Source organism: Aquarana catesbeiana, linkage group LG02 (genome assembly GCF_042186555.1).
Source record: "Aquarana catesbeiana isolate 2022-GZ linkage group LG02, ASM4218655v1, whole genome shotgun sequence".
In the NCBI taxonomy this organism is placed as follows: Eukaryota; Metazoa; Chordata; class Amphibia; order Anura; family Ranidae; genus Aquarana; species Aquarana catesbeiana.
In genome coordinates, this window is record NC_133325.1 from 812,427,137 (window position 1) to 812,451,154 (window position 24,018).

Consider the following 24,018-nt stretch of genomic DNA (forward strand, 5'->3'; position numbering starts at 1 on the left):
CAAAGGGCCTGGTAATGGACTGGGGGGTACCCATGCTGTTTGTCTCACTGATTTTCATCCATATTGCCAGGACCTGACATTACATTAAAGCCGCAAGCAGTTTTAAATGACTTTTTTTCCTTTAAAAATGACATTTGGTGCAGGGACTGTTCTAAACACGGGAAACATGCACCACTTTACAGGCATACTATAGACACCCCCAGGTACAATATTTAAAGGAATATTTCACTTTTTTTTTAACTTTAAGCATCATTAAAATCACTGCTCTCGAAAAAAGGGCCATTTTTTAAAAGTTTTTTTTGCATTGATACATGTCCCCTGGGGCAGGACCCGGGTCCCCAAACCCTTTTTAGGACAATACCATGCAAATTAGCCTTTAAAATGAGCACTTTTGATTTCGAACGTTCGAGTCCCATAGACGTCAATGGGGTTCTAACGTTCGTGCAAATTTTCGGTCCGTTCGCAGGTTCTGGTGCGAACCAAACCAGGGGTGTTCGGCTCATCCCTACTCATGATTGACATGATCAAAAGCCTTCGCCTGATCCAATGACAGCAAATACTTTTCCCAGCCTTCAGCCCTGCAACATTCCAGAGCCTCCGGGACAGCTAACACTGCTGATAAAGTGCTTCTGCCCTGGACTGAACAGTGCTGCTGACGAGAAAGCAATCTTTCTGCTACTGACGACAAGCGCCAGAAAATTATCTTCGCCAGAGTCTTTCTATCGACATTGAGAAGGCTAATGGGGTGCCAATTCTCAATCATCGAGGGATCCTTGCCTTTTGACAACAGAATCACAGCAGATTGTCTCATGGAGGGAGGGAGCGAACCCTCCTGCAAACAGCCGTTAAATACCTCCACAAGATAAGGTACCAAGCTGGATTTGAAAGGCTTATAAAATTCAGCCGTCAATCCATCTGGCCCAGGTGTTTTCTTAATAGCCAGACCATCTATAGCTTTGACTACCTCTTCTGCTGTGATTCCCCCTGTCAAACTTGCCAGCGGAATGTTATTTCCCAGACCTGGTGTAGAATCCAGAAAACTCTTTGCCCGATCGAGGTACTTCTCCCCCAGAAGATCCACATAAAAAGACCTAGAGACCTCCAGTATCCATGACCTGGATTTTGCCAAAGAGCCCGTACTATCCCTTAGCCCAACAACCGTCTTAACTGTTGCGCTTTGTTTGCTGTTCTGATAAGGGTCGGGCGAGTGATATTTCCCGTAGTCCCTTTCCAGAACCAAAAAAGCGTGCCGGTCATACTGATACTTCCTAAGGAGAAACTTCACCTGAGAGATTGCCCCTGAATCTCCACCATTCGAGACAAGGCAATCAAGTTTTCTTCGCAGCTGCTGGTAGGCAATGATGTACTTACCAAGCTGTTTCCTTTTTCCTATGGCCTTGAAAAACCCACTAATCCGGCTTTTGGCAAGCTCCCACCACTCTGACTTACTGCTGCAGAAATCCAGGATGGTTACCTGAGCCTGAAAAAAATCCTCAGAAGATTGTTTACATAAATGTATGACTCAGAGGGTTGGCTGTGTCATTGCCAGCATCCCTTGTAATTTTTAGAACTAGATGTGTACCTCAAAATGGGATTTTAAGGGCAATGCAGAAATTGACAGTGTTGAATTATAGTTAAAAAGAAGTTTATTGATACAAAAACGAATAGGATATACATGAACATACACATTGATCTAGTTAAGAATAATTATAAAAACATCAGATATATGGAAACATATGATGCATCCTACTGCTAGTTACAAGTACCACCCCCGATAGGTGTGATGGCGTCCTGATAGCAGATTTCCAACGCGTTTCAACTTATTGTAAGGATAAAGTCTTCCTCAGGGAGGGACTGCATCACATTCTAAAATTTTAAGTAACAGCATGATTATTGGTATATACTTAAATATTTGTTTGTTACCTATATCTACAGAAATCGCATTACAACAGAAAAGTATTATATGCGACTTACATTTGCGACTACAGAAATCGCATTACAACAGAAAAGTATTATATGCGACTTACATTTGCATTTAACTGTGAAAAATTGCTTTCCCAGTGCTGGCAGGGGTCCTAACACGTGATTGTCAATGCTGCTCAAATATCCTCTACGGGATGGCCTGGTATATTGTGAAGAAACCAGTATTTGGCAGTCGTGATAATTAAACAACTGAAAAACATGAAGGTATAAGGGAAATGCTAAGAAATTGAACATCAAAAAGGTCAAAGAATGGAAATAATGGTGATTCGTAGGGGAAATAAGGTTCCCCAGGGCCATCATAGAGTAAAAGAGATCAAATACCTTAAATTGATTGTGTCAGGTGTATTGTTCCAAGTGGCAGGGAGCTCTGGTCCTGGAGTACCTCTCTGTAACAAAGCCAGTTGTGGAATGCTGCCTGTGGCCATCCCTGGTGTCCTAATATATGGGGTGTGGGTGTGGCTAAGTGATGGGCGTAGCCCTATTCTAGGTAGAGTCTCACATTCATTGGTGGTGCAGTGGAGGGGGTGCAACTTCAATTGGCTGCTGTCACTGTTTAGAGGAAGCACCTTTGTACAATGTATTGAGGGGAAGCGTCCAGAAGCTTCCCTGTTGTCTAGGTAGCAGACGCTTGGACCTCCTCCTAAAAAAAAAAAAAAAAAAATATGACGTTGGGGTCACATGGCCCCAACATCAGTTCCTAAAAGAGGGAGGGGCGCCGTGTGACTCCACAGCGCTATTGAGCAGTCTTATCCATGTTAAACCGGGCATCGGGGCATAGTAGCCCTGCTGTCTGACAAAAAAGTATCAGACTATGCACAGCGGTGTATGGGGTACTGTTCTATGCTGATGTCATAGATGTCACCAAGATATACAGTGACAAGTATGACAAAAAGTAGCAGGTCTATACTCCCTCATTAGAGATGGAAAAAGGAAGGAAGAAAAATTGTATAAAAGAATTGCAAAGAATTGATTGAAATGGGGATAGTACTGATGAAATATGAAATATATATAATAAGAGAATGTGAAGGGAGATTTTTATTCTTAAATATGCCCAAACCTCTTTATGATGATTGTACTGTCATTGAGCGAATGGCAGAACATCAAAATTAGGGCTTATAACCACCGACACAGTAGGAAATCCCGGGGCATCAAAATAAGATCTGACGCCTTCGGGGTATTCGGGCCATGATGTTGCGTCATTGCCCCCCCCTGTGACGGGTAGGGATAGTGGGCAGAATGGCAACGGTATCATTGGCCCTTTGTTTCAGCACTGAGAGGCGGATTCATATGGCACAGTCGCATGAAAAAAATGCATCTGCAGAAATAACAGCAATTAACATAATACTGTATACAAAATAGTTACACAAAAGAGATTACAGTAAATAAGTTTAGTTAGAAAAACTCTCCTATATATTTTCTGACTGGGTAGGGTGTAGAGTCTTAGCAGTTTAAGACATATGATCATCAATGGGGAGATAGTGGGCCTATGGTGTTGTGGAGGGAGCCCTCTGTTTCTCCGCAAGGGGTACTGGAATAGAACTCCAGTTCTAGAAAAGCAGAGGTGCAAGGGAACAAAGAAGGTGAGATAAAAATTATGTTAATCCGTTTTCCCTGAGCTGAAGCCCTCCAAGAAGGGTCTGAAACTTTCGGTTTCATTTAGGCCTGGGGGGGTAGTGGCCCTAAGGTACCTTATCCAGCGCATTTCACGCTGGAGGAGGACCTTGTTCCAGTCTCCCCCCCTGAGTGGCAAATGAATCCTATCAAGGACTGTGAAGTTCACCGAGGGTAATCGGTAATTGTGATATCTGGCAACATGCCTTCCCAAAGGCAGATATAAGTTGCCGATTTGCATACTTTGCATATGTTTTTTTTTTTTTTTTTTTTTTTTTTAGGAGGAGGTCCAAGCGTCTGCTACCTAGACAACAGGGAAGCTTCTGGACGCTTCCCCTCAATACATTGTACAAAGGTGCTTCCTCTAAATAGTGACAGCAGCCAATTGAAGTCGCACCCCCTCCACTGCACCACCAATGAATGTGAGACTCTACCTAGAATAGGGCTACGCCCATCACTTAGCCACACCCACACCCCATATATTAGGACACCAGGGATGGCCACAGGCAGCATTCCACAACTGGCTTTGTTACAGAGAGGTACTCCAGGACCAGAGCTCCCTGCCACTTGGAACAATACACCTGACACAATCAATTTAAGGTATTTGATCTCTTTTACTCTATGATGGCCCTGGGGAACCTTATTTCCCCTACGAATCACCATTATTTCCATTCTTTGACCTTTTTGATGTTCAATTTCTTAGCATTTCCCTTATACCTTCATGTTTTTCAGTTGTTTAATTATCACGACTGCCAAATACTGGTTTCTTCACAATATACCAGGCCATCCCGTAGAGGATATTTGAGCAGCATTGACAATCACGTGTTAGGACCCCTGCCAGCACTGGGAAAGCAATTTTTCACAGTTAAATGCAAATGTAAGTCGCATATAATACTTTTCTGTTGTAATGCGATTTCTGTAGTCGCAAATGTAAGTCGCATATAATACTTTTCTGTTGTAATGCGATTTCTGTAGATATAGGTAACAAACAAATATTTAAGTATATACCAATAATCATGCTGTTACTTAAAATTTTAGAATGTGATGCAGTCCCTCCCTGAGGAAGACTTTATCCTTACAATAAGTTGAAACGCGTTGGAAATCTGCTATCAGGACGCCATCACACCTATCGGGGGTGGTACTTGTAACTAGCAGTAGGATGCATCATATGTTTCCATATATCTGATGTTTTTATAATTATTCTTAACTAGATCAATGTGTATGTTCATGTATATCCTATTCGTTTTTGTATCAATAAACTTCTTTTTAACTATAATTCAACACTGTCAATTTCTGCATTGCCCTTAAAATCCCATTTTGAGGTACACATCTAGTTCTAAAAATCCTCAGAAGATTGTCTTACCTCCTCGTCACCCAGCAGAGCCGAATTCATCCTCCAAATACCCTTTCCTTTAGGTGGCATATCTGAAGCATTGAGAATAACAGACAGCATAAGGTGATCAGAAAACTCCACCATACGACACTCAGGAGCCGAAAAGGCAGAGTCCCCCTTAAAAAAAAAACCTATCTATCCTGCTCTCACAACTGCCTCGCTTAAATGTGTACCCCATGCTGTCTGGGCAACGCTTAATATGCGCATCTTCCAGACCTGCTTCCCTGGCTATCATATTAAGAAAAATGCTATCATATCTCAGGCTGTCAGTGGAGTCTTTCCTGTCTTTGGGCCTAGTGACGGTGTTAAAATCACCTCCAAAGACAACTTGCCGAGATGTAAAAAGGAAAGGCTTAATCTTTGTAAAGAGGCATTTCCTCTCCCACCTAGATTGTGGTCCATAAATATTCATTAAACGTAGATGATGCCCCTTCACAGAGACATCCAGGACCATACACCTTCCAATCTGTACCTCGATAACCCGCCGACACGTTACCATGCCAGTAAAAAGTACTGCAACTCCGCTGTAAGGCTCAGCCGCAAGAGACCAGAAGGAGGGCCCATGCCTCCACTTCCTCTTTGCCAGGTGGACATCGGCAAGGCTATTTAGCTGGGTCTCTTGCAAAAATAAAATATCAGCATCCATCTCGCTGAGCAAAAATAAGGCCATGTTACGAGCCCTTACAGATTTTATGCTGGCAACATTAATTGTTGCCACCTTTATCAGAGTGGGAACTGCCATCAGGATGATTGAGGTAGGCGTTTCTTAGCCTGAGCTCCCTCCCCTCTTACTGGAGACCTTGACCTCTTTAGAGAACACTCTACCTCATCCTCCTCCATCTGAGACACGGATTTAGAAGACTCCTCCTCCCCCTCAGATAAGGACCCAAACTTGTTTCCCAGCGGTAGGTCATCTACCTCTAAAGATGAAACTGAGGAGGCAGAGGTCAGGACTACCTTATTCCTCCTTCTCCCCACCTTGGTCCACTCTCCCTCCTCCCCTGAAACATTACCCTGAAAAGCCTCATCTACATCATTAGCAGTGGCAACTTCCCCCTTCTTCACCTTAGAACCTCCACTAGAGGTTTTACGCTGCCTTAGGGAAGGCCCTGATGAAGCTGCCACCTCAGATCTGCATGAATCTGCCCCTTTGGCAGCCTCAGCCAATCTGGAAGAATTAGCCACGTCTGGAACACTGGGCACCTGAAACACTGGGGAAGAACACACAACAGAATTAGACACCGACACAGTAGGGACCACAGACTGGGGAGCAGACACAAGAGGAGTCACACCTTCAGATTGGGAAACTGACACCTGGGGGGGCCCCTTAGGACTAGCTGAAACAGCTCCACCAACCCCCTGCTGCCCCCCACGTTCCTCCTCCTCCATCCTCAGCAGTTCTTCCACCACCCCTGGCAGATTATGGAGGGCTTCAGGGCAAAGGCTATAGGGGTGACCTAACTTGTTACAAAGATTACAACAAATACTATTGCAGTCCTTTGCAACATGCCCTGAGCCCTGACAGAGGGAACATTTCTGCACAGAACATGAGCTTGAAAAATGCCCCTTTTCACCACAGCGATGACACAACTTTGGTTGCCCTGCATAAAAAGTAATAATCCTGTCACGACCTATAAAGGCAGACGAAGGGATGTGCTTAACAACATTACCTGTGACATGCAGTTTTACCGACACCGTCCATCCTCCTGTCCAAATCCCCCATCATCTACAACTTTCCTCAATGGAGCTTGGACATCAGCATATCTCCCCAACCACACCACCAGATCCGCAGCAGGAATGGACTCATTGCGTACTAGAATGGTGAAGTTCTTATATAATGGCTGGCGAGAGATTACTTTGGGTGACAAACCTGCCCATCTTGAGGACTCCTTCCACCTCTGCTCATACCTCTCCCAAAAGACATCTAATCCTTCCGCCTTGACAAAGGAGAGATCATACTCATATGAGCCAACTGGGCTGATAAGGGCAAAAATCTCCTCCGCTTTAAAACCCATTCCCAGAATATGGTCCACCACATCTCTCCTATTTGGTGGGGGGCCTTCTCCAGTCCACCTCAATTGGACCACATTGCGGTGTTTAAAAGGAGCTACCAGATGGTGTCAGATTGGTCTGACCTTCACTCACATCAGTCCTAGTGACCGCAGAATAACTGGCCCTACTCACCCTCGGGACAGGTGCAGCCACCGCTGCAGCATAGAAAATAACTGCACTCCTTGCAACGTCCCGCACATCACTTTTAGTTACAGACCCCTCTTTAGATAAAGTAGTAACAACATTATTGTCAGGAACAGATGGAGCAGAAACTTCTGACACAGAAATATTTACATTACCCTTGGTAATTCTTATTTCATTACCAGTAACTAAAGGGTTACCAACAGTGGCGATGTCCTTATCAGCACTCTTCACAGCAGAGTCCTCCCGCCCCTCACTGGCTTTCTGTACACAGGTGGGAGTCTCAGCCAGGAGATGAGCTTGCTCTCCACTGCACCATCCATAGGAACTACAACTCCATTATATTGTATAGGCAAGTCATGAACAAAAACAGCTTTTCCTGTCACCCGTTGTTTCAAAGGTTTTGGGGAGACATCATTATTCTCTTCTTCATCCTCAGGTGATCCAGACACGGCAAACTTCCAACCATGCAAAGGTGATTCCATTTCTGTGATTAACTTTAGCATACCTGCTCCCTTCACAGGCTCAGATGGATCATCTTGCTCCATAGCCTCCTGCTGCAGTGACAAGGGCACAGAACTTCCTTGGCCCGATGACATACTGGCAGTCAAAACACCTGACTGCTGATCACCGACAGCCTGTGTGCCAGAGATTTCTCCACTTTCTGCAGGCATACTGATACTAGGCTCAGAATGTAAAAATTTTCCAGCATGCTGGCCAGAAACACAGTCCGAGCCCACAGTAACTTTTTGGCTTTGCACTGACCTTTTTTTCTCGCACTCTGGTGATGCCGGCCCTCCACTTGACTCTACGGCCCCTCTGGTGATGCTTCTCCTCCACTGGACTCTACGGCCCCTCTGGTGATGCTTCTCCTCCACTGGACTCTATGGTCCCTCTGCGCATTGTACGGAAGCGATCATCATTGCCATATTTATTCTGGAAAGCTCCGCTGGTTTCTTTTAATGCGGCCACCAGCAGACTCTGCTTTTCCACTTTGGCCTCCAAAGCCATTAACTCAGGCCGCATCTGTCTTCTCTTAGAACTGTGAAGCCGGTTATTTCAAATTTTTTTATACTTGAAATCAAACTTTAACTTTGCCAGTACCTCTTCCTCCTTGGCGATTCTCGCAATCCTAGCACAAACCTTCTTTCTGTAGGCTGACAGGCTTTCACCTTTTAGCTGGGCCATTTCCCAGGTCCTCAAACACTGGTATGGGAGGACCGGTACTCTGGCCATCCGGGGGATCCTCCCCTGGGTCCACCCCAGATTCCTGCATTCACTCTGGGTATAGGGAGTAATCAAGCTCCCTGAATCAGTAGACCTCACTGGATCTCAGGAGAGCAGCAGTAGTGCAGCCACACCCTTTGCAGCTATAACAGCTTCCTCCACCAAATGGTTTGGACCAGTGCACAAAGCAAGGTCTATAAAGACATGGATGAGCGAGTTTGGGGTGGAGGAACTTGACTGGCCTGCACAGAGTCCTGACCTCAACCTTATAGAACACATTTGGGATAAATTAGAGCAGAGACTGCGAGCCAGGCCTTCTCATCCAACATCAGTGCCTGACCTCACAAATGCGCTTCTGGAAGAATGGTCAAACATTCCCATAGACACCCTCCTAAACCTTGTGGACGGCCTTCCCAGAAGAGTTGAATCTGTAATAGCTGCAAAGGGCGGAGCCAACTCAATATTGAACCCTACGGACTAAGACTGGGAGGTCATTAAAGTGCATGTGTGTGTAAAGGCAGGCGTCCTAATACTTTTGGGAATATAGTGTATGGTAAGTTCACCAATAAGAAAAGGTGCTGCGCTGCACCACATCACAAAATGAATGAAGTGTCAATTTGTCCCATTTTGATAAAGTTGCAAAAAAAAAGAAGGGTAAAAGGTGCAATGTGTTATATGGTGCCTGTTCACATCTGAGCATTGTGTGTCCTTCGAGGATCATTGGGGCGGAGTCACACATTTTGGGGCGGAGTCACTATAGACATTAGTGGGAGTATCTGATTTTCATGCCATTGCCTTTCCTTTTCCTAGTAACAAGCTCAAATATTAAAAACACTATTTATAATATTCTTTCTATTTTATTCTATTCTATTCAAAATTTTATGTTTGGAATTTGAATATTCTATTCTAAACCAGAATTTCAGAAGACAGCTATATTCTTTCTATTTAATTTTATTCTATACGAAATTCAAAATTAAAATTTCAGAAGATGGCTATAATCTTTATATTTTATTTTATTCTATTCTATTCTATTTGAAAGTCAAATTTCGGAAGACAGCTATATTCTTTCTATTTAACACTATTCTCTTTGAAATTTGAATTTTCAAAGACGGCAATATTCTTTCTATTTTATTCTATTCGAATTTTGAAATTTGAATTGTTAAATTTTAATTTTGGAAGACGACTATATTCTATTTTATTCAATTCTATTAATTTATTTTCTATTCTATTCTTTTCTATTCTGGTGTATTCATTTTATATTCTATTCTTTTGGAAATTTGTATTTTATATTTTATTCTATTCTATTCAAAATTTTATGTTTTAAATTTGAATATTCTTTTCTATTCTAAACCAGAATTTCGGAAGACAGCTCTATTCTTTCTATTTTATTTTAGTCTATACAAAATTAGAATTTCAAAATTCAAACTTCAGAAGACGGCTATATGCTTTCTATTACTTTCTATTTGAAATTAGAATTTCAGAAGACGGCTATATTTTATTTTATTCTATTCTATTTGAAATTAGAATTTCGGATGACGGCTATATTCTTTCTATTTTATTTTATTCGAAATTCTAATTTTGAATTTTGAAACTCAAAATCAAATTTTGGAAGATGGCTATATTCTTTCTACTGTATATTATTTTATTCTATTTTAAGTTTGAAGTTCAGAAGACAGCTATATTCTTTCTATTTTATACTATTTTATTCAAATTTCGGAAGACAGCTATATTCTTTCTATTTGATTCTTTTCTATTCAAAACTTGAATTTCAGAAGACGACTTTATACTTTCTATTTTATTGTATTTTATTATATTCTAAGTTTGAATTTCGGAAGACAGCTATATTCTTTCTATTTTATTGTATTCAAAATTCTAATTATGAAATTTTGAATTTTGAAACTCAAAATTAAAATTTTGGAAGATGGCTATATTCTTTCTATTTTCTTCTATTCTATTTTCTTCTGTTCAATTCTATTTTTTGCTATTGTATTAATTTCTTTTCTTTTCTTTTCTTTTGTATTCTGTTATATTCCTTTATTTTCTATTATATTTATTTCTTTTCTATTCTATTGTGTTTTATTCTATTCTATTCTACCCTATGTTATTCTAGTCTATGAAGCAGCCTATGTAGGAATCATCTTATTTCAGGCCTTACGGTATTTATTGCAATATGTTTCCATTTCAAATTCATTTATTATAATTTATTTTGGATTTGTTGAGGTTCATTACTACAATATTGTGATTTGAAAATCCGGATACATTCAAATCTCTGAATATGGAAAATGTTGTCAGAATTTTGATTGGTAACAAAATGAATTTCCCCGTCTGGTCTCTGTCTCTCACTCACCTGGACAGAAGATGTTGATGGATCTACTTAGATTATTGATCTGATTGGTGACATCACAGCGGAGGGTTCCGGAGACCGGAGGAGGAAGAGTTACCCGGCTGTGTGAGGAGACGGATCTTCCATCCAAACTCCAGGAATAACGCGGATCTGATCCTTTCACCGAACATTCGGCAACTGCGCTCCCATCCAGGAGACAGGAGGAGGTCACATTGATGTCAGAGAGGGGGACTGGGGGAACAGAATTCCAGGATATGATTGGTCAGAGTTATGGCATAGAGACTGAGACTTATCACAATGGTCCTCTAGGACTATGAAAGGCTATGCTCTCCTTATGAATGTACCAGTTACCTGGGTGCCATGCTGGTCCTCTGACTACAAGATCCACTGAACTGAAATGAATACAGTATATTGCTTGGGAGCTCTGACTTTGCCCTGACTTCACTTGACGCATGCTTGTTCTGAATCAGAGACTTGCTATCTACACAGAAATCACAGACAGCCAAAAAAGTAGCATTTTCATGAGCAGCGGCGGAAACCACCCTAAATTCCTAACCTTCACCAGTACTGGCCGGTACTCCATACTTGTACTCTTAGACCTCTCTGCTGCCTTCGACACAGTTGACCACCTGCTTCTCCTCAAAAAAATCCACTCCTTTGGCCTCTGTGATTCTGCTTTATCCTGGTTCTCCTCCTACCTATCTCAGCGCACTTTCAGTGTCACTTACAACTCAATCTCCTCCGCTCCCCTTCCTCTCTCTGTTGGGGTACCCCAAGGCTCTGTCCTTGGGCCTTTCCTATTCTCACTCTATACCTCTTCCCTGGGCCAGTTGATAACCTCCCATGGCTTCCAATACCACCTCTATGCCGACGACACCCAAATCTATCTCTCCACTCCAGGGGTGGACTGATAACTCATGGGGCCCCCGGGCAATAGGAGATTATGGGGCCCCCAGGCAATCAGAGATTATGGGGCCACACAGTATACACACACACAGTATACAATCACACAGTATACACAGACAGATGTAAAAAAACACAGATTTATACATACTGTCCCTGGTTTTACTGAGGCTGGCAACCCTGATGGGACCCCCTAGTGGCCCAGGGCCCTCGGGCAGTGCCCGAGTGGCTCAATGGTCAGTCCGCCCCTGCTCCACTCCTCAACTCACCCTCTCAATCTCCTCACGGATCTCAAACTTGCTGAATGACATATTGGTATGGATGTCACACCACTTCCTCAAACTCAATCTTTCTAAAAATGAGCTTGTTATATTTCCTCCTTCACGGTCCCCCTCCTGTGACTTCACCATCAATATCAACAACACAACCATTGGTCCCTCCACACATGCCAGGGTGCTGGGTGTAATCCTTGACTCTGACCTCTCCTTCAGCCCCCATATCCAATCACTGGCTAAATCCTGCCGCCTTAACCTCCGCAACATCTCCAGAATTCCACCCTTCCTGACTAATGACACCACAAAGCAACTTCTTCACTCCTTGATTATTTCCCGCCTCGACTACGGCAACTCTCTCCTTAATGGCCGACCCTTACACAGGCTCCTCCCCCCCTTCAGTCTATTATAAATGCTGCTGCTAGACTAATACACCTCACTAATCGATCCGTGACTGCTGCTCCTCTCTGCCAATCCCTTCACTGGCTTCCCCTCCCCCACCGTGTAAAATTCAAAATACTAACCATAACATACAAGGCCATTCACAACATCGCCCCCATCTACATCACCAACCTCATCTGCAGATATCGCCCAAATCATCCTCTCCACTCCTCCCAGGACCTCCTGCTCTCTAGCTCCCTTGTTACCTCCTCCCATGCTCGTCTTCAGGACTTCTCCAGAGTCTTTTCCATCCTCTGGAACTCCCTGCCCCAGTGTGTCTGATCAGCCCCTAACCTGTCCACCTCCAGGACCTCTCCAGAGCCTCTCCCATCCTCTGGAACTCCCTGCCCCAGTATGTTTGATCAGCCCCTAACCTGTCCACCTCCAGGACTTATCCAGAGCCTCTCCCATCCTCTGGACCTCCCTGCCCCGGTATATCCGATCAGCCCCTAACCTGTCCACCTCTAGGACTTCTCCAGAGCCTCTCCCATCCTCTGGAACTCCCTGCCCCAGTGTGTCTGATCAGCCCCTAACCTGTTCACCTCCAGGACTTATCCAGGGCCTCTCCCATCCTCTGGAACTCCCTGCCCCGGTATATCCGATCAGCCCCTAACCTGTCCACATTTAGGCGATCCTTGAAAACTCATTTATTCAGGGAAGCCTATCCCACACCCACCTAAGAACTGTCCCTGAGCCACCCCCATCACATCATCTATTACCTTTTGTACCACCTACCCCTCCCTTTAGAATGTAAGCTCTACGAGCCGGGCCCTCCTGTATTGTACTGTAATTGTGCCGTCCCCTCCCCCTCTACATTGTAAAGCGCTGCGTAAACTGTTGGTGCTATATAAATCATGTATAATAATAATTACATAGTAGGTGAGGTTGAAAAAAGACATTTCACTTGTTTCACGCCATTTTTTATCTATTTTTCTTTTTTAACTACTTCCCTACCGGACACCCCCCCCCCCCCCCTCCTGCCCAGGGCAATTCTCAGCTTTCAGCGCTCTCACACTTTGAATGACAATTTTGCAGTCATATAACATTGACATTGTACACATAGGACATTTTTATCAGTTTGTTCACACAAATAAAGCTTTCTTCTGGTGGTATTTAATCAGCACTGGGGTTTTTTTCATTTTTTGCTAAAAACAAAACAAAAAAAGACCGAAGATTTTGAAGAAAAAAAGTTTTTCTTCGTTTCCGACTGATGAGGTGGCACTGATGGGCACTGATAGGTGGCAATAATGGGCACTGATAGGTGGCAATAATGGGCACTGATAGGTGGCATTAATGGGCACTGATAGGTGGCAATAATGGGAAATGATAGGCGGCATTAATGGGCACTGATAGGTGTCATTAATGGGCACTGATAGGTGTCATTAATGGGCACTGATAGGTGTCATTAATGGGCACTGATAGGTGTCATTAATGGGCACTGATAGGAGGCATTAATGGGCAATGATAGGTGGCAATAATGGGCAATGATAGGTGGCATGAATAGGCGGAACTGATGGACACTGATGAGTGGCACTGATGGGCACTGAAAGGCAGCACTGATTGGCATCACTAATGGGCACAAATTGGCATCACTGATGGGTACTGACTGGTGTCACTGATAGGTATGGGTTGGCATCACAGATGGGTAAAGAATGTCATTGCTGACGGGCACTGTTGGTGCTACAATGTAATCAGTGCCCTGATTACCTATACATGTCTGCCCTGTGGGGAGATGCCGCCATCCTCACGCCTTGTCAGTGTGAGGTGAGGAAAGCCGATAAACTGCATCTCCTTGTTGACATGTGACCGGCTGTGATTGGACACAGTGGATGACATGGGTAAGGAGTCAGGGGCCACGGCCGTGGTTATTTACCGAGATCAGGGTTGCCCGCAATCACCACGCTGCTTGCCCCCCGCAGGCGTGTGATTGCAGCGAGATGCTGCGACATCATATGACGTTCGCCCAGAACGAGAGCCGCTCCACCATCATTTTACTATACGGCAAGCGGGAGGAGGTTCATTTGATGATCATGAATTTCAGCATTTTATTTCTGCACGTCTTTATGTGTATTTAGGTTTTACAAGCGCTGAACTGTCACTTATCTACATATAAGATTGGCCGATCGCCTTCCTTCTTGTGAGCTGCTTTTTTCGTTTGCTTGGAGCGCTCATCACATTATTACACTCCGGGTGAGGTTTGTTTCCAAGCATCAGCCAGAGGTTTGGGGCGGGTGAACTGACCAAATTCTGGCCACTTTGTTTGCCTCTTCACCGAACATCAGATATACTGGGTTTGGGTCTAAAACGTTTGACCAGAACCCAAAGCTGATTCCTAATTGGTACCGTAATCTGGAGATCATTCATGCCGTGGCCATTTGTGTAGCAGAGATCACATCATAAATGATCCCAGGGTACCTCAGGGTACTGATGGGGAACATTAAATCACAGAAGAGAGGCTGGAATGGGAATGTAAGTTCTTCAAAAATTCAAAACTCTAGACAGCGCCCTACATAGGGACAGGAATGAGTTCAATTCATTTTCTGACAATAAAAGCCTTCAAGGGGAATGTGAAGCGTTTTGTTATTATGGTCATAACTAGAAAAATAAAACGTAAGATCAATCTATTGATACTGTATAGGCACCAATCAGCCCGTAACATTACGATCATTGACGACGTCAGCGTATGACGAAACGCGCGTCAGGAGGAGTGGCGTTCTGACATCATTGCGTTGTTTATCTAAATGGACAGGTGTTTGCGAGCCGGCCGGCTTTTAAAACCTTGATATTTTAATTCCTACTTCTTGTAAGTGCAACTTTTTAAGCTTTAATACATTTTTGTATGATACGATTTACACTATGGTGAGCTCCTTTCTATTCCGGGTTATACCTGGTCTACATCTATGACCACTGAATGATCGAGTCTCCCTGGTCGTTAGCTGTATACTTTCACCTCATCAATCAAGTATCCCTGAGTTGCTGTTTTTATACTCCCTGGATAAAGGCCCCGGCTAGGTATTAGCCGCAGTCTTATAACAGACTGCCTCCCGGTAAGCACGTGTTTTATATGGTGGAGGTGCACAAATTTATGGTGGTGTTTGAAGTAAGTTCAAGAGTTCACCTATTTTTGCATCTTATGGACTCATTTTTACATTTATACATCTTTTTCACTTTTTGGTGTGTGGAGTTATTTTTCAGATATATATTTAATTATGTGTGGTAATTTGTTCATCACAATACCAGTTTTAGCGCAGCTCCACCCTAATGACCAAATTCGAATAACGTTGATTATTTGGTTACAATGGCATCTGGAAGTGGGTGGGATATATTAAGCCGCAAGTGAACATTTTGTCCCTGAAGTTGATGGTCATGGCAGTTTGCTGTGTATGGGACTGTGTAGCAGCAGACCGGTCAGGGTATCCATCACACCCAGATTGGGACAATAAATAGGCATTTTGGACTGAGAAGCCAATTTTTCCAGGGACCGGGGGGGCGTTTGGTGACGGATATTCATGGAGTCAGTCCTCCGCACTGTAATGTAAAGTGGCACTGTGATATAAAGGGGGCTGCACTGTAAAAGGCCATAGTAATTATTACAGTGCCCATTTACAGTGCAGTGCCCATAACAGTGCCCCTTGCATTCATGCCCCCCCCCCTTCTCTCTAATCACAGTGCACCTTGCAGTCATGCCCCCTTTTCTCTCTAATCACAGTGTCCCTTGCAGTCATGCCCCCTTTTTTCTCTTATCACAGTGCCCCCTTTTACTCCCTGCCTCCCTTGCACAGTCCTACCTTCAGCTTGGCAGAGGCAGGATTCAGCCTGTGTGTCCTCTCCAGGGTCTCCCGCACTGCATTCGATGTCCTCCTATCAGCAGGGCAGAGGGCATTGGCACACAGCGGGAGGTGAGCGGTGACCAGGGTCTGTGTTAGCCCTGTCCAGACCACAGTCACAGCTTACCTCCTGCCGTGTGGCCTGGTCATCAACAAGCCACTTGTACCGGTCTGTGGCCCAGGGGTCAGGGACCCCTGCATTAGCCAGCTCTTGTTTTGCGGCCCGGTGTGCCCTATGGCCAGTCCCAACCTGGTTCCATGCTGACCCGCATCCACAGCCACAAGCACCTACAATGGGCATGTGAGCATTAGAACTGGATCACGAAGCAATGGAAGAAGGTGGCCTGGTCTGATGAATGACATTTTCTTTTACATCATGTGGATGGCCGGGTGAATCACTTACCTGGGGAAGAGATGGCACCAGGATACAGTATGGGAAGAAGACAAGCCAGCACAGACAGTGATGATTTGGGCAATGTTCTGCGGGGAAACCTTGGCTCCTGCCATTCATGTGGATGTTACTTGATACGTAACCATCTACCTAAACATTGTTGGTGACCAAGTACAACCCATCATGGAAACGGCATTCCCTGATGGCAGTGGCCTCTTTCAGCTGAAAAAATGCGCCCTGCCACACTTCAAAAATGATTTAGGCATGGTATGAGGAACACAATGAGTTCCACTTGTTGGCTTGGCCTCCAAAGTCCAATCCATGGAGGCTGCACCTCTCAACTTACAGGACTTAAAGGATCTGCTACTGATGGCTTGGTGGCAGATACCACAGTGTACCTTCAGAGGTCTAGTGGAGTCCATGTCTGGACTGGTCAGGGCTGTTTTGACAGAAAAAGGGGAATCTACTCAATATTAGGAGGGTTCATATTCGTATTCTCCATTTCAGTCAGTAGGTGGAGCTCTGTGCTTATCTGTTTGCTCTACCCTCCTACCCTTCCAGAGCAGTGACTCCACCCCTTGCTCTTCTGCCTGCGCTCTTTAAATGGCTCTGTACAGTGTCCTTTGCTCTCCACTCACCTGGACAGGTGACCCCGGCTTTGCTTATCTCAGACTGGCTGACTCCATTCTCCACAGTACAGGTGATGTTCTGGGGCCCCGGTGACTCCACAATGGCTGTAATGTTATTGGCGGATGCGGAATATCTCTCCTGGAATCCTCCAATCACAGATAGACTGATATTCGGCTTAGTCCCCTCCTCCACCCTGCAGGAGATCTCAGCGCTGCCATTCCAGAGACATGAGACATTCAGATCCGGACCCGATACTGGAACTGAGAGAGACAATCATTTCCATTGATAAGGTCCAACATATACAGTACACAGCATGCCCCTCCCCCCATCCTTACCTATAAACAGGTGTGCAGACATCTTCCTGGGGACTGGAGGAGATAGATTGTGTCTGTGTGCACCCCTCCCCCAAACACTAAATCCCCCCACTAACATGACACCCATTTTCTTCAGTCATGTGACCCCCATACACAGCGCTATACAATCTCATCTGGATGATCGGCTCTAAGAACATTGTATATTGTACATGGCTACTGCTGTGTGAGAGAGATTCTGTACATTGTAAAGGGATGAGCTGAACACACCCGGGTTTGGTTTGAGCAGGAACATGACTAAAGTTCAGGTGCTGGATTCAAACCCCACTGAAGTCAACGGCCAGGGATTCCTTTCATCTCTACCAAACCCTTATGAGTGTCTTGTATATGTGTTAATGGGAGACCCCCACAGGATGCTGTACCCTTCAAGTCTGGTATGGAATTTCATGGGGAACCCAATGCAGAAAGAAATCAAGAAAAAAGTGTTTAGGGTCTCCCATATATCTACACCTGACCTTTAATGCAGCCTAGCTGGCCAGAAAAGGGGGGGGCAGGTGTGTACCCCCTTGCTCTTGAACCATACCAGGCCACATGCCCTCATTATAAGGGCATATCTCACCAGGGAGAACCCCCCGGCAAAAAACCACATCCCCATGTTGATGAGGACAAGGGCTTCTTTCTCACAACCCCGGCCCAATGGTTGTGGGGGTCTGCCAAGGGGGAAAGCCTTCTTTAACAATATGGGGGCACCCAGGTACTGTCTTCCACCTATGTGAATGAGTATGAGATACATCGTACCCCTACTCGTTTACAAAAAAAAAGTAAACAGTACATTAAAAGAATACAAAAAAAACTAATGTCGTCGGACTTTCCGAAGGGAAATGTTCGATGTGAGCTTGTTGTCGGAAAGTCCGAACGTGTGTATGCTCCATCGAACAAATGTGTGAGAGCAGGTTCTCAAATTTTCAGCCAACAAAACTTGTTGTCGGAAAGTCCGATCGTGTGTACACAAGTCCGTCGCACAAAAGTTCTTCGCATGCTCGGAATCAAGCAGAAGGAGCCGCACTGGCTATTGAACTTCCTTTTTCTCGGCTCGTCCTACGTCTTGAATCACCATTTAACATGTCATCCATTGAAGTAGATCCATGTCAGTCATGACACCCACCAAAAGATCTGATGTCCCCTGGGATGCCCCACCCCTTTGTATCTGTCATGTTGCTGGAATAAATGTTCTTGTAAGATGGTTCTCAGCAGACGTCATTTTTTTTCTTTTGGTGGGTCTGCGGGCATCATTACTGACATGGCTTTATATACTTTTTTGGGGGGGTTGTGTAGGGTCCCCTGTTTGCACCTCTCCTTTTCTTACATAGCCAGGAATTCCCGACCATGCAAGTGAATGAGGATGGTGACGTCGCTGGTTGTTAGTGACCAGGTGGTGCACCCACCGGCGTCATTGCCCACTGGCATCATTGACAACCACTGACAGCGGGAAACTGTCATGTACAATAGAGGAAGTCATACTGCTATAATACATGATGTTCAGCTCCCACCCAATCAATATTCAGGCGTTGACCCAAAGGCATCCCCTCTAAGGCTAAGTTGACGCCTTTGCATGTCGGGAATGAGTGCGAAATCAAATGTGTTTTTCTGACCCACATATGAACGCGATGCCCAGACATCCAGTGGTGCCCTTAATCGGTAATAGCACCTCCATGCATCTGCTAAGGTCCCGCATTTTCATACACGCCAGACTGCATGGTGGCACAGTTTAGTAAAGCACTTTTTTGGAACAGGGTCAGGGACTTCTTTTCCATGTTTCTTAGAAGGAGGAGAGCCCTTCGAAATGAATGGGCTGCCCTGCACATGAGGCGTGAAAACACCTGTGCACAATAGTCAAATGCCTCTGATACTAGGGGAGCTGGAGAGCAAAGACATTTCCCTTGGTGAGCTAGGCTGGATGTTAGATTTTTCTTATGAAGGGGGACATGTGTGTTGGTGACGGGACAAATGTACCAGCACTGGGTGCAAGGTATTACATCAGGCAATCACAGGGCAAAGCTTTTCTATTCATGTGAGCGGGGAGTCGGTCACTGTTTGTTCTGCCTTCAGCAGGCAGGACACATCATGTTGTCCTGCCTTGCGATATTAAATGTGGCCACTAGATGGAGCCCTGTACTGTTTTACAGAAGATGGAGACTGTTTAGCTTTAATAAAAGTTCCCATAACCCTATATTCTAAGAAAAGAAAACAGGTGCATCCTGGGAGCCCAGACTCTATTTTAAAAACTAAAGGAGAGGAAACCAGCCATCATTCTTGCAGCACATGTCATGGACAGAACTTACATCCCCTACAGGCAGCATTGCTGTGAGCATGGACTTATTGCCATCTGCAGCCTAGTTATTGTATTGTGTTTTTGTAAGTTTCCTACATTGATTTATGTATTTCTCATTGGTTTTCCCAATAGTTTCTAGACATATGCACTGACAAAAATTTGTTCATTTTTGTTTTCTCTTCATTCGTTTTTTGTTTTTTTCGGAAATTTGAAAATTCTGAATTTTCGGATTTTCGCATTCCGAATTTTTCGTATTTTCAAATTTCCAAATTCGGAAATCCGAAAATTCAGATTTTCACATTTCCGAACTTCCGAATTCCGAATTTTCAAATTTCCAAATTTCGAATTTTGTTTAGATGCAGCATTCATTATTTTGGCTAATTCGTAACTTCAGATAAATTTGTATTCGTTACGTTTCCAAACAGCCAAATTTAAAAGGAAATTCCAATACCTATAATTTAATAGTTAGTTATTATTTAGAATCTTACTGATTTTCTTTTTTTTTTCAGATTTTGGAATTTTCGGGTTTTCGAATTTTTGAATTTCAAAAATTCGAAATTTGGAAATTTGAAAATTTGGAAATTTGAAAATTTGGAAATTCTAAATTTGAATTGCCCCCCCCCATTTCCTGGCCTGCCAGGCTGCTTGCTCGGATAAAGGTCTGGTATAGATTTTTGGGGGAAACAACGCCAATTTTTTTTATTTTGGCGTGGAGTTCCCCTAATAATAAAAAGGTTTTATAATTATTATTGTTATTTATTATTATTAGATCATTCATTTAGATACGGCATTCGTTATTTCAGATAATTCATAACTTCGGATAAATTTGTACACGTTACATTCACTAACAGCCAAATTTGAAAGGAAATTCTAATACCTATAATTTAATATTTATTATTAGTTCTATTTCTGAATTATTTCAGATTTTCGGGTTTTCGAATTTTCAGATCTTCATTCTTTTGAATTTTCAGATTTTCATTCTTATTTTTGGATTTTCAAATTTCCAAATTTTTGAATTTTCAAATTCATGAAATTTTACATTTTGACTTTCCGAATTTTGAATTTCCGGATTTTGAATTTCCGAAATTTCGAATTTCTGAAATTCCGAATTTCACAATTTAGTATTTCTGAAATCTAGAATTTCTGAAATTTAGAATTTTCCAGTTTCTGAAATTTGAAATTTGGAAATTGGAAATTCAGAAATTTGATAATTCGAAATCTCAGAAAAAGAAAAATTCTGAAATTTCAGAATTAACAAATTTGTCAAAATTCATTAAAAAAACGAATTTGGAACTAAAGGAATTGCACATGTCTAATAGTTTTACCCCACCCTGTTTTATTAATATTATAATATATATTCAAGATTCCATTCAGTCTGCCATTGGGCAGATGATGTCAACAGGAAGAAAACTGTAAGGACTTTTCAAAGATGGTGCAACAGACGGCTCAATTATTTTTGGGATTTTAATTTTATATTCAAACAAACAAGCATTAGTAGTAAAATGTAATGGTTATGTTTTATGTAGTTTAGTCTACATTGAAAGTATATGTGGCTGAGTTCAGTTCCGCTTTTAGCTCATTCCTCATTGTAATACAAAATGGGGGTGAGGGGTTCCCTCTAAAGGAGACCTCTGCCCAGTGGTTCTTGGTGGAATCTTCAGGGATGAAGACTCTCCCGAGCTGTAAATGCCCCCCCCCCCCCCATGCTGGAAATCCCCCAACATCTGTACAGGGGGGTGGGGTGAAAATTTCCCCGCTCAGGTGAAGGATGAGATCTTCACATCCCCTCTGTTTCCAACTGGAGATCCACCATTGTCACCCATCAGCAGAATTCCCACCATCCAGATCATGGAGTCCTCATAGTGAGAGAGGAAAATGAGTACAGGGGGGAGGGGCTGCCCACAGCGACCAATCAGAATTCTCAAGTCCTTTTTTCCTGAGATGTGAAACCTGATTGGCTGCTGTTGGCAGAAGTTCCACCTTCCAGTGTTGAAGAATGAGCTCCACCCCAGTAAACTGACCTCCAGCTTACAGCGGAGAGGCGGCTCCACCCAGGTCAGAGGTCAGCCTGAGGGTCGGAGCCCCAACTGGGGTCACTGAAACCCCTCCAAGGTCTCCAGATTGCTGCATTGTTGGTGTGTGTATTGGGGATCTGTCACCCCGCCATCAATGGTCACATCTACCACATGGGGACTCCGAGCAGAAGGCACAGCACAGTTCAGATCACAGCAACTTCAGGAGGGCTGAGCACTGCAGATGTGAGTCCACAGGGAATGGTGAGGATGGGGCAGTAATCAGAGGACATTGTACATACGTCTCTCCCAGATCTTCTACTATATAATGTATGGATAGAAAGACACGGGGAGGACACTGCTAGGACTGGGGGTGGGGGTTGGATTGACTTACCTTCTACATGGACGATGTATATAAAGACACAGAGCGGGGAGGACACTGCTAGGACTGGGGGTGGGGGTTGGATGGACTTACCTTCTACATGGACAGTGTATATAAAGACACGGAGCGGGGAGGACACTGCTAGGACTGGAGGTGGGGGTTGGATGGACTTACCTTCTACATGGATGATGTATATAAAGACACAGAGCGTGGAGGACACTGCTAGGACTGGGGGTTGGATGGACTTACCTTCTACATGGACGGTGTATATAAAGACACGGAGCAGGGAGGACACTGTTAGGACTGGAGGTGGGGGTTGGATGGACTTACCTTCTACATGGACGGTGTATATAAAGACACGGAGTGGGGAGGACACTGCTAGGACTGGGGGTGGGGGTTGGGTGGACTTACCTTCTACATGGACGGTGTATATAAAGACACGGAGCAGGAAGGACACTGCTAGGACTGGAGGTGGGGGTTGGGTGGACTTACCTTCTACATGGACAGTGTATATAAAGACACGGAGCGGGGAGGACACTGCTAGGACTGGAGGTGGGGGTTGGATGGACTTACCTTCTACATGGATGATGTATATAAAGACACAGAGCGTGGAGGACACTGCTAGGACTGGGGGTTGGATGGACTTACCTTCTACATGGATGGTGTATATAAAGACACGGAGCAGGGAGGACACTGTTAGGACTGGAGGTGGGGGTTGGATGGACTTACCTTCTACATGGACGGTGTATATAAAGACACGGAGTGGGGAGGACACTGCTAGGACTGGGGGTGGGGGTTGGGTGGACTTACCTTCTACATGGACGGTGTATATAAAGACACGGAGCAGGAAGGACACTGCTAGGACTGGAGGTGGGGGTTGGGTGGACTTACCTTCTACATGGACGGTGTATATAAAGACACAGAGCAGGGAGGACACTGCTAGGACTGGGGGTGGGGGTTGGATGGACTTACCTTCTACATGGATGGTGTATATAAAGACACGGAGCGGGGAGGACACTGCTAGGACTGGGGGTGGGGGTTGGATGGACTTACCTTCTACATGGACAATGTATATAAAGACACGGAACGGGGAGGACACTGCTAGGACTGGGGGTGGGGGTTGGATGGACTTACCTTCTACATGGACGGTGTACTCATCTTCCTGTATACGGTTTGCTCCTCTGTGTATAATCGCACTGTATATCCCGTCATTCTCCAGAGTCACATCGGATATGTTCAGACTTCCATTCTCTGATATCCTCATATTGGAAAATTGGCTCTCATTTTTTCTTAGTGTACATCTTCTGTGTATAAGTATTCTGCTGCTAACATTTTTGGTTAGGTCTTTATATTTCCATTCAATCTGGTCACACATCGATGTATTTGTATGGTTGAGGGTGAGATGGAGTCTGTTGGGGAGGAGAAGGTCAGATCCCGGCCGGGTGAATATTTCCTCCGGGACATTTCCTGCACAGACAGAATACAGATCCCAGTCAGGTCACAGTGTACACTCCCCTCCCCCTCATATAATTCATATTGCTCTATAGGGAACCAGTAATGTTCAGATTCGATTCCTCAGAGACCTCTGGTGTCTTCCTGGGCTTCACCAAGTGTTGCCACAGCATCTAAGAGCCAGGATTGAGCTCAGGTGTGTTCAGGTACTGGTCCAAACCCAACTGAGCTTTCCCATCAGGAAGTGTCACTGCAGACGCCAATCATAGGTGATCATTGCCTGCCCTGTATCTCCATGTATACAGGTGGTGTAT

At 44.3% G+C, this 24,018-nt stretch overlaps 1 protein-coding gene across 4 annotated transcripts in view; it reads right to left on the reverse strand.

Annotated features, from left to right (window-relative positions):
• The window catches only part of LOC141129518 (uncharacterized), a 148,430-nt gene that overhangs the window by 57,168 nt on the left and 67,244 nt on the right, over nt 1-24,018 (reverse strand). For 3 of the 4 annotated variants that reach the window (XM_073617603.1, XM_073617602.1, XM_073617600.1), the window contains exons 3-5: nt 23,387-23,719; nt 17,224-17,475; nt 10,755-10,982 (exon numbers count right to left, since the gene is read on the reverse strand). In XM_073617603.1, the coding sequence (XP_073473704.1) occupies nt 10,755-10,982; nt 17,224-17,475; nt 23,387-23,719 (813 nt within the window). The remainder of the gene's footprint in view (nt 1-10,754; nt 10,983-17,223; nt 17,476-23,386; nt 23,720-24,018) is intronic. The other variant, XM_073617601.1, reaches the window with a different exon arrangement.